This window comes from Mycteria americana, chromosome 5 (genome assembly GCF_035582795.1).
Source record: "Mycteria americana isolate JAX WOST 10 ecotype Jacksonville Zoo and Gardens chromosome 5, USCA_MyAme_1.0, whole genome shotgun sequence".
NCBI lineage: Eukaryota > Metazoa > Chordata > Aves > Ciconiiformes > Ciconiidae > Mycteria > Mycteria americana.
Window position 1 is genome coordinate 15,931,324 of NC_134369.1, and position 11,726 is coordinate 15,943,049.

The window sequence follows — 11,726 nt, forward strand, 5'->3', positions numbered from 1 at the left end:
AAGGGTGGGGGATAGTCTACTTTATTCTCACACAAACCACTCAGATTTTTGGGTCAAAAGTACTATGTAAGAGCTAGGCATCAGTGAAATGGTGTTCCTGCAGCATCAAAGTTGCAACACTCGCATTTGGTGAATTCCAGAAAACTAAACACTTTCTCCAGCAACTGTCTGTTCCTAGGTCCTTACACAACACCCACAAGTGTAATAGGACTGGGAATTTGGGGCCACTGAAACACTGAGCCACCTCCCTGCACATCACAGGCATGTTATTTGTTGGCAAGGGCTTTATTTGTTAACCATGTATGTTTTTGAGATCCTAGCTTGATTGAAACTAGCTAAATACTATTTTTAAATATTATTCTTGCATTACTTTCCAGATACAGTGTGGCTTAATCACAGAATACTAAAACAAAAGAGAATCCAGACCTGATTCTACTGCTGAAGAAAGTTATCAGGAATAACTACTGAAGTGAAGTCTAAGGAGGTATCTGTAGTATGAGTTTGAGCTGTAAATGGAATACTCGATACAAAAGATAGGTATTACTATATCAGCAGTTTCTGAAAATTTATCAATTTATAGTCCTAGTTTTGCCAAGACCAGCAGAGCTGAGCAAGATAGGATGGACTTTATTTTAAGGAAAAGGTGTTATGGTTTTTCCATAAAAGCAAAAAAACCTCACAAGGAAACAAGTTCTTTTACAGCCTGTATTTCACAACAGCTTTTGGTGTGCCCCAGTGTCCACTAACATATATTATACTGAGAGACGATTCCACCCCCTTTCTTGCAAATCTCAAACGTCTTCGCCATCAGAACTCATCCTCTGAGATTTGGATCCCTCCCAAGTTCATTTAACCTGATTAATTTTTAATGGCTGTCACCGGTTATTTCAACCAGTCAACAGCTTCTACAGTTCAAAACGCCACCCTCTTCCCACTCTGGCATAACACAGGGCTCAGGATCTACGGAAATTATTCATCTGCATCATAAAGAACTTGAAGGAGCTGTGAAAGAGATTGATCCCTGACAGCTGCACTAAACTTGAAAGCCCCTTCCTGGCTCTGAAGAAGGAGAATTCTGACCTGAAAAGGGGTCTTGAGTGAGCAGCCTCAAAAGGAATAAAATATTAGCCTGTAAAACCAGCACTCACTAGAAAACTCAGGTGATCTTTTAATGTAGGTACACCTCTCGCCTCAGGCACAGCCAACATAATTACTTGCCACACAGTATCTCAAGCTGGAGGGTTGATGTAACAGGCTGTACTTCCCTTCCTTTTGTCCTAAGCACCGAGCAAGCCTCCAGAAATTGACTGCCAGTACTTCTCTAGTGAGCAAGCCCTGTAGGACAATGCTACCGTTTATCGTCATCTCCAATACATACTGCTATGCCATTAACATTAACCTTTTATATCGACTCAGCTGCAGTTACTGCATCTGTGCTGGTTAGTGTCTTTAAGAAATCCTGTGGCGACAGGAAAGAACTCACACTAGTCAGCGACACTGTTCATTACCAGGGTTACAGATTTCTAACCAGAAGTAAAATTTACCCTAAAAGCAGGAGAGGGTGGAGAGGAAAGAGGGAAGCCTTCGTCCACCCAACGGCAAGTATGTCCGGAAAGCCTTGGGAAGCAAGAAAAGGACATTCACAGACATCCCATTTGTGCAGCGAACATTGCTGAACCATGTCCTGTTGCCAAGGTATGTGCTGGCAGAGGGAGGTTACCAGGGCACGACGACGTATTGTCATGCAAATGTTGCAGAGTTATTGAAGGGACTTCCCAGCAACAGCGCACATTTTTTCACGAGTTTGATCCCAGCATTGAAAAGGGAACAAAACAATTGCACGAACGTGAAGCAGCATTGGCCTAAGCCAGAAACACCAGCTATCCCAGAGCTATGGGAGTACCAAACCTGCCTTTGGTGAATTCAGTAGGCCCTACTGCTCTTTATTTAAATGGGAACCAGGAAAGAAACCGGCCCTTGAGGCCCGAGAAACACGTGCAGTGCTTTTTAACTACATTGTCTTTCATGATCTGTAAGTGACACTGAAAACAGTGAAAACTGACACACAAACCTTCGCTCAGAAAAATCAAAGTACCTGTTTCATTCACATTTTGCTATTTGGGATTAACTTGCATGCAATGATTTTGAGTTGAAAACTGTAAAAAGCTTACCGGCAGAAAATGCAACTGAAAACACACTTTGGAAGCTGTTTTCCAGAAAAGGCAGAAAAGCATATACCTGCAGCCTACATTTATAAACCCAAATAATTTCTTGCCTTTTCTGATTGTTATTACTATAGCTTGGTTGACCTTTTTTGCCCTTTTCAGCTAGAGAAATTAATGGTTTCCAGCAGTGGTAATGACTTAACAGCAGAATAACTGGTGTTTAAGTTTCCTTACTTGAAATAAATTACTAGAAGTTTCTTATTTTTCACAGAAGTACTTGTAAACAGGAACGGTCAATTAGAAAAATTCACAGAGGTAAAAGATGGTTTATTTGCCTCCACGAGGGAACCAGTCACACACCACAAAATCCTTCAGAATGAACAGGTATCTAGCACTCAGTGTCCTCTGGACATGACTGAATCAAAGCTTTCCCTTAAATCCCTGTCAGGGTTAATCTTTCCCATACTTAACAGTCACCTCTCAAACTCTTTCCTAAAAACAAAGGTAGAAGCTGTGCGTGGCATCGATCACCTATTGATTTAACCACAGGAATAAAGACTCACCTTTCTGGGCTTACCATTCCAGGATGAACTGCAGAAGTGAAGAAAACATGAAGTCGCATTCATACATTGCAATGCTGCCCTAGCTGACTCAAATCAGGGTAAGCTAAACGCACGTCACGTAAAGGACCGGAAGAAAATTGGCTTGACTGATTTGCCAAAAAAAAAAAAAAAAACCAAAACCCAAACGGAAATTTCCTTAACAGGAACTCAGACACACAGCCAGAAGTGTCAGGGTAAACACTTAAAGCACAGAAACTTGGCTGGGGGGTGTATGTGCGTGTGTGTGTATAGAGAAGAAAGGTGCAGGCCAAGACAACAGGTGGATTAGAAATAAAACCTATAACCCAAAGAATGCCCGTGTGCCATCTCCCCGTGCCATCACCAATAGAGAACTTGATGCTCCAGACCTGCAGGAAACCGAGTTCCCTCCTTACCATGCTCAGCGACTCAGGAGCGACTGCAAGAATCATCGTTCTTCCTAAAGCGACCCTACCACAAACCTTCCCAGGAAATGGCAGACAACCCTGGCCACTGGGGGCTCTGCAAGAGGAAAGGGTGCCTCAGCAGCCAGCCTTCAAAACCGGTTGTTTATCAGCCAAAGGGAAGCAGCCTCTCCCATACACCCCGCAGCCCTGGCAGAGCTGGCAAGGGCTGAAGTCTAGCGGCAGGCTGTTGCGAACCAAACTCGCCACACCAACAAGCCTGGTGTGGAGCAGCAAAGCACAACGTGGCAGCACAGAGGGCCCCCACGTACCATGGCTTGCCGTGGCGGCAGTGGCCTTGCGGCTGCACCTCTCTGAAGAAGGAAGGGCAAGCTTCACTGTGCCAGAGGGGCCAAGAGAGCTGTAAGTCGGGGAGGCTGTGAGCTCCTTTCTGATGTGTGCCTTTGCACAACACAGGAAAGAGGTCACTTTGGGACAGGGGGGGGGGGGGAAAAATCATCACTGAGACTTGTATCTGCTGGGAGAACAAAAAATACTGCAAGAGGAAAAGAACAACACTGGAAATTCAGAAAAGGCTGCTAGGAATGAGGCAGAAACAGGAACATAGTGTCTGAAGGTTAAGCCAAGGCAAAAGAAGCCATAAAGAGACAAGACATCATGATGGGAGAAAGCAAGAGGGCAGTGGGGCCCAAGGTCCGCAGAAGACCCCAGACTGCTGGGGAGAGGGAAGCCAGGGTGGTGCCTGGAGATAACCATGGCGCAGAGATGGTTTGTGCTGGTTCATGTAAAGGATTTATTTTGAGCAACTACTTGCAGATCTGGATTTATTCCCATTATCGCATCTCTCCAGCTAAGGGAAGTTCTAGTACCTTTACCCAGAGCAGCAGGAAAGACTCCACGAAGTATCCCAGGCAGGCAGCCACAACCTGTATTGTACCTGGGCAGCTGCATCACAAGTCCTGAGCTGCCTGGAGCAGTCCTGGCACTCGGCTATCTAGCAGGAGACCACCTGAAAGGGTCTCACTCTCACCCAGGCACAGTCCTATACCAGCCCCAAATGGTAAACTTGCCCGACGCCTCCACAGGACCATATTCCTCCCGGTCCCACACTCCTCTCTTCAGACACACGCTGTGGGACCACATCCTCCAAATGCGTTGTTCGGTATCATGTTCCGTAGGGGTCCACCGCCCCGGGAGGATTTACCCCTGCGAGCGCCTCGGCTCTACTCTTCCCACCCCTGGCCAGGCACCCACTGCCCTGTGGCGTACCAGCTGCTGAGCAGACAACCTGTGTGCCCTGGGGCAGAGTTCAGCTGATGCTGCACCTCTTCTGGTAAGCAAAGGGGTAAGGCGCTGACAATGAGGACAGCTTACTTAAGCTAGCCTGTATCATTTACAGGGAATACAGAATCTTTAGCAATGTAAGTAGTAAAAATATACGTGCATAACAGTACGATCACATTACATTACCGCTCTTTGACAAGAGATTGCCAAGTTCTACAGGCAGTAAATAAGGTGTACTGCTCTTTCTCCATCCTCAGGAGTACCTTCAACACCTGGATCTGACCTTACTGCAAGCCCAGGATCTGTCCCTGGGTGATTTCACTCCCGACAGTATACCACAAGGCAATTGTTTACATGGTACTCCCCCTCTCCTCCATTCCTGTGAGACAGACCCCATCCCTGTAACAGCCCCTGCCCTTCCCTCTTCTTCTGGCAAGGTCAACGGCTTTCAGCGCCACTGGATGGGCAAAATGCCACGAGTACAGCACAGCCTGCTTTCAACCCCTCTAGCAAACCAGTGCTGGAAGAGACACGCTACAGATTGTGTTCAGACCCAAACACCCCAGTAGCATGAAATACACGAACTGTGTAAGCTTCAACACAACTGTGCTCAAAACCGCTCTATCAGTTGGCACCACGTACATAGTAGTACTACAAATCTTGAATACATCATCTGTTCACTGGCTAGGACCATCAGCCTTGACACTTGATCTCTAGGTGGCACTATTTGCAATATAGAACTTTTTAAACACTCTAATGTTTCAAAGTGCCATCTGCTGGTACTTTCATTATTTACATATATTTCAGAACAGGAAGTAGTGATAGTGTCCATGTGCTTTTCAGTTCGCAATACCTCCAACCCCAAAGACTCACTGCGACTTTTTTTTGGGGGGGATATCATGGAAGTGGTTTATTGCATCTACATCCCAGAACACTTAATTATCATTGTGAGAGCCTGGCAAGTAATCAACAGAAGCTTTCAGAAAATGAAAGCAAGTATTTTGATGGCACATGGAGGCTGGTAATTTTAACTTTTAAGACAGACCAGACAGTAGCACTTTAGCGTTCAACTGGAGTGCAGTGCTTTTGTTTTAAAACTGTCTTAATCACAAGTCCGTATTTAGCTGCATAATAACGGCAGAGGAATCCTGTCTTTCTGCAAAATTAAATCCAGAAGTTAACCAGGTTCCACTGGTTATGATCTAGAAAGTAGCTACTACACTTCACAAAAATGTTAGGGCTTATTTAAATTTACTTAACTTTTCAATATGGCAAAAGTTAAGTAATGCACCGAGACCTGGAAGCAACAGTCACAACAGCTCAGAATAATTCCATTTATAATTTTCTCCCAAAAAAGGAAAAAGTTGTCACAGTCTGTTCTCCACATTTCTCCAGCAGAAAGATGACTCTTAACGTCAAAGCTATTTAGAATCTGGAGGCACAACCTCAGCAATAGTGACTAAAGGCCGCTGCCCTTTGGGTTTAGGGAAAACTACCTCAGTAAAGACATATCTGAGGAGAGCGAAACTGTTGTCTGCATTTACCCAGATCTCAAAGATTATTTGTAAAATTACTTACAAATGACAGCAACAGTTACTGTCGGGAACTGGCTGAGGTCTGCTTAAGCTTTCTGCACAAGAAGCAGATCCACATTACCTGCAATGATTCCATCAACCTCTCCAATTTTGTTTCCCTTTTTCTCCCATCCTCCTGTCTAAACCTTTCCGCATTTTCTAAATTTCCAATTCTTCCTTCTGCCAGTGTTTTCTTCCCCAGTTCTTCCTGGAGGACACACAGAGACAGCCCCACATGAATAAAATACATTTGCTGTGAATGAGTAGGTCGCTTAACTAACTTGAGGCTATCAGATCAAAAATCCAGCTTAAGCACAGACACAAACCATACAGCTGTTCTACAACAGCAACAACCACTACCCAGATTTGACACTCTAGGGATAGCAATATGGAAACCATGGCCACACGTCTGCTTCACCCTGAAAACTGTCCATTTACATGCAGCTCCCTGAAAGGGACAAAAGCTTATAAGACACCAATTGTTTAGAGACCACACAAACTTAGTTAATGAAAATTTATTCTTTCAGTAAGTCACAGCCAGCTCTTATGCGACCAGGGCAGAAGCTGTCGATGATTCACTAAAAAGAGAGAAGAAAAAGAGAGAAATATTAATTGCAAGGCAGTTTTTCAAACTAGCTGCCAAAAATACTGCTTCAATTCAAAGCTTTAACTACCAGTCGTGAGATTAATCACCACCCCTTTAAAACTTTTTGTGGCATAAAGAAAGATTTCACCCTTCCTTTTAAACTACAAACACTAGGGTAACAGCACAAAACCATGTATTAAAAAACCTAGCTAGTTGCACTTGAGTCTTTTCAGAAAAAGAGCTCACCCTGACATCTATGGGAATTCTCCTACGTTGGCTAAATTTTCCTGAAGAAAAACTACAAATTACTTTCATTTTTGCCACAGCTAAGCCATTTCTCAATATATTTTTCAAGTAACATGAACTATGTCAGAACAGAGACTGCAGTTTCTATAAAGTATTATAAAAATTATCTAGTAGTGACTTCACTTGTTGAGGCAATTATTTTTTCCAAGTGTTGTGACAGTCATTTTACCCAGCAGTAAGTTCCATTCATTTATCAGTTAATATTTATGAAAATACCTATTCTTTGCTGCCTGGTTTACCTATACGCCTGATCATAATGCACTCTTCACCCTTTGAATAACAGCCCCAGCATATTGTTTACAAAACTTGCAAGACCTTGGTGAAAACAGTAACACAAGAGAAGACTTACTACTTCCAATTGGGCGGCAGCACTCTCTTAGTTTTGTAGTAGCGAGCCAACCTATGGATTCTGCTTTCAATCAGAATCAGGCGGAACTTGGCATCTTTATCCTTGAAAAGAAAGTTACATTACAACCAAGCTCTACTTTGACTTCTCAGTGATGTACAATTCAGACAAGCTTTAATAAAGTAAAAAATCCCAGCTACTGCTACAAACTCCACATTCCCATTACCAAAGTCTGATGAATCTGGTAAAATCAGAACAGGACCAGAAATATGTGGTTTAAGCAATGCTTTTAAGATCCTCTTCACAGGCAAAGATCATGGTCCTGTATCAAAACGCCTCCCCAAACGCCTAGGTTTACTCAAAGGGGGTGGCTAACAGAAGTACACTAAGAGTTTTTGCTTTGTCAAGTTGTAAATAAACTACTATATTATTTGAAAAAACAAACACAGAGAGTTATCTACTCAAATGAGCACTCACCTTCCTGTTTCTCTCAAGATGTTTGCGAACAGCAACAGCTTTCTTAATCAAGTGATAAAGATCCTCTGGAAGGTCTGGGGCCAGTCCCTTTGATTTAAGGATTCTCAAAATTTTGTTGCCAGTAACAAAGCGAACCTGGGCAACACCATGGGAATCCCTCAGGATCACACCTGAAACAAACATTTACATCTTACACTGAAAAGAAGAACTTTACACAAATCTTGTGAAACCAACCTTACAGTTACAAGATATCCAAAAAAGGTCTTCTCTAAATTAAAAGCCTTTCTGGTGGATACCGTGAACAAATGGTAGACAATGAGTGAATAAAATACAACTTACAGAAGCTGAAACACTTTCTTCGATAGCACTTAACAAACAACTAACCCACCCATCACATTTAGGCAGGTAACGCACTAAGTGCTACAATATTATTGGGAAATTTTCAACAGGACTCATTAAAGCTAGCTATTCAATCACCCTTTTCTCTATGGTTAACAAAGATGTCATAAGACACCTTTACTCTAAAAAAATGTACTGTACCATAGGGATCATTAATACTCTCAGTGTTATAATAATAATTAAAAACATCATTCACCCAGCACGTAATTACACTGCATAGCTTATGACCATATGAAGTTGTAGCATACATACACTTAAGCAGAGCTCTAGAGGGGTCCAAACTACTGGGAACTAGTCTATTACGCAGCTACAGTGCCTGGCTCAGTAAGGTCCTAAACAGAGGGCTCCCCATATTTGAGATGAGATGTCAAATTTTCCTCCAAGAAACTGGGCAGACTGAACTTCCCTATAACATCTGTTAGTGGCCGTTCCTAAGGACAGGTTATAAGCAAACAGATGCTTCACATTTTCTGCTTGAAAAAAAAAAAAAAACAACTCGATTACTTCACCAAATATGCTTCTTGCAAGAATGAGACATACTACATTTTTAGTGGTATCCACACTGAATACATAGGTACATCAAAAAACCTCTATTTTCTTAGCGTGTTATTTAACATAGGTTGAAGGAACAATTACATTATTACAGTCAGAAAAATACGTTTTGTTCCCATTTAGAAGTTATTAATAAACCTTACCAATTTGTGAGGGAGTCAGGCCTTTTTTAGCCAGCTTGTAGATCTGTTCCTTCACATCATCAGAAGTAAGTTTCAGCCACTAAAGAAAATTAGGGGGGAAAAAAAAAATCAACTCATAAACACTGCTTAATACAGAGGCATAGGCTAGCTATATGAAAGCTTTTTATAAATGGTAGAAATAGATGCTTTGCAATGCTTGAAAAAACAATCAAGGACTGAAATTGGTACAGAAACTTTTTTTTTTTACATATTATGAACCTATAGCGCTAGTGAAATATGGTGGGGGAAGGTAGAGATGAAGGAAGTCTCTGTTTAAAACACCCTGTATAGCCTCCAACTAGCTGCTTTATGATCAGTTTAACTGCCACACCGGAACCACGAATACAAATTTACAGAGGAAAAAATCACTGCTATCAGGAAGGAACTCTTAATTGGACCTTTGACAGAAATGCAAAATTGAGAATCATTTAGCCATCTCTTAGTAAAGCACCTACAGAGATTAGTGAAAATCGACTTTAAGTACACAAATTAATTTAAAAAAGGAAACAAATGAATCTACCCAAACGGACTATGCCTTTTCTATTACTTCTATGTCAAACTGTGCTGACAGAGCCATTGCTTCTGTGATTATTAAGGGGAAGACAACACCAACAAGCTAGGTAATCCTTGCTCTTTCAACAAGCTACAAAAGCTCCTGATTTTTTTTTTCCTTTTTAATACTGTAGCATTATGAAATAAAAAAGTACAGTGAAAAACATATTTGGAAGTGCTCTACAGATTACAATTCAAAGAATACAAATAAAACTTTTTAAGCAAAAAAAACCATGAGGTTTTTTAAAGTATAGCATTTGAGCATCCTAATGATTATTAAACTGTTTAACCATCAGCAGTACTTCAAGCAGCTTCACATTATCTTAAATTGTATTTATTGTCATGTTTTGTGCTTTAATTTCATGTTTCCGTTTAACTGTTTTTCAGTGCATGCTTTTCCATATGCACCACAAATTGATCTTTCTGCCAAGAAACAGATCCTCCAAGACATAGTCCTGCAAAGCAAGACAGATTAAGTAGCTGCTCGTTTAGCTGACAGGTAAGCCTCTGAAGGGGAAGTACCCTGAATGAACTAAGGGCACGCTGACATTACTTAAGTTACTGCTCCGACCAGCAAATTACTGTTATAAATAGTTTATTCCACAATGGCAAAGGCCAAACTTGAGCATGAAGAGAGTAATTATCAGCATACAGACTAAACCCAATTGAAATAGCGCTTAAATAAAGGGAGGTACAAAGAGGAAAAGTGACTTTTTTTCCGCAACAAATCATCTGACCAGGAAACGATACATGCTTTCTCAGTAACCTAAAGACCATAGGCTAAAGTAGCATCTTATCAGGCCATAATTTAAAAACCATGACACAAGACATTACAGGTCTCTTCGTTTTGTTTCTTTTCCTGGGCACTGCTAAGCTGCACTATGGGAACCGGCCCCCGCTCTGAACACCACATGGCAGCCGCCCGAGCCTGCCGAAGTGCGCACGGGGCGGGCAAGTTACTTACCGTAGGCACGCTGCGTCTGTAGGGCAAGGCTGACTGGGACAAGCCCTTTCTGTGGGGAAGAAGCAGATCACACGCTATGCGGAGCCGGAATAGCTAGACTGCCGCCCTAACCCCACTACAAGGCACCCTCCTACGAGCATTTCCTGAAGGGCCGTACGCAGCCTGCACGGCCGAGGCCTGTGGCCTGCTTCCTCGCCCGGAGATAGTGCCGCTACCAGAGGAGACCGAGCCGGGACAGCGCCGGGAACGGGAGCCTGAGCACCACAAGCATGCCCCTGCCCGGGGCCAGCCAAAGGAACCCGCACCTCAGCACCGGCCCGAGTCTGTCCTCACCCTGCCACCGTATCTCCACAGCCACTAGTCTTTCCTCCTTCAGCCCTCCCCCCCCCCCCCCCCCATACACCGCGTTGCTCCCGTAGCAGCCTTTCTGTTCCCTCACCCGTCCATGGCACCCTTCTAGCACCCACAGCAGCCCCAAGCCGGCCCCATACCCCTGCCCCAGCCGCTGCGGCGGCCGCTTACCCGGGAGCGTGCATGCGACCCATGATGGCGGCGGCAGAGAAGAAGGAGCGACGCGAGGCAGCGGCCCTTCCCGCCCCACTTCCGCAGGAAAGTACGTACCCGCGCCTAGCCCCGCCCCGCGCCCGCACGCCAGCCAATCAATGGCGCTGGGGCCGCGCTGCGCACGCCGCCACCGAGGGCCCGGCGTGCACCGCGCTGCCGCGCATCGGCCCCGGGGGTGAGGGTGAGGCGGCGGGGGCAGCGCTGAGGGCGGTTAGGGGCGGCGGGCGGCCAGCCCCGCTCCAGCCGGCCCCAGCGGACAGTGAAGACCAGCACACTTGCCTTTTTTTTCCCTCAGAATAGTGTTTAATGTACTTACAGGACAGTTACAGAGTCACATTTAACCCGTTCAGTACGGGCACGACCGAGGGCAATATGGTACATCTTTATTAACGAGCTCGTTTAATTAAAGTATTTGGTTCTTACAGATATATAGACAAAGGGAGGCAAATTATTTGCTCTCACTGAATTTCATCACCTATAGCACTATCTTAGTCACAGTGTCCGAGTGAGGCGCGCAAGGGAGGGGAAGGCGGCGGTGCGGCCCGGCCCGGCCCGGCCGAGGGCAGAGCCCTCGCGTTAAGGCAGGGGACGGGGATTTCTACACAGCCCAAGTTGTAAAAATAGAGAAAAGAACTTTTATCAAAGATCGCACATGCTTCCAGAGACAGGGAGCTGTAGATCGTAAAAAGGCAGTAATAAAAACTTCAGTGCAAAGTTCTAGGTTAATAGAGAAAAGGAAGAGGTCTTAGCACAAGCTCTTACTCTGAAA

At 44.1% G+C, this 11,726-nt stretch overlaps 1 protein-coding gene across 1 annotated transcript; it reads right to left on the reverse strand.

Annotated features, from left to right (window-relative positions):
• Nucleotides 1-6,528: 6,528 nt before the first annotated feature.
• Nucleotides 6,529-11,049, reverse strand: RPS13 (ribosomal protein S13). The gene is made up of 6 exons (XM_075502223.1): nucleotides 10,916-11,049; nucleotides 10,394-10,442; nucleotides 8,839-8,917; nucleotides 7,745-7,914; nucleotides 7,271-7,371; nucleotides 6,529-6,607 (listed from the first exon to the last, which is right to left on the reverse strand). Exons 1-6 carry the CDS (start codon nucleotides 10,936-10,938, stop codon nucleotides 6,574-6,576), a joined length of 456 nt encoding a protein of 151 aa, XP_075358338.1. The 5' UTR covers nucleotides 10,939-11,049; the 3' UTR covers nucleotides 6,529-6,573.
• Between the last annotated feature and the right edge of the window lie 677 nt (nucleotides 11,050-11,726).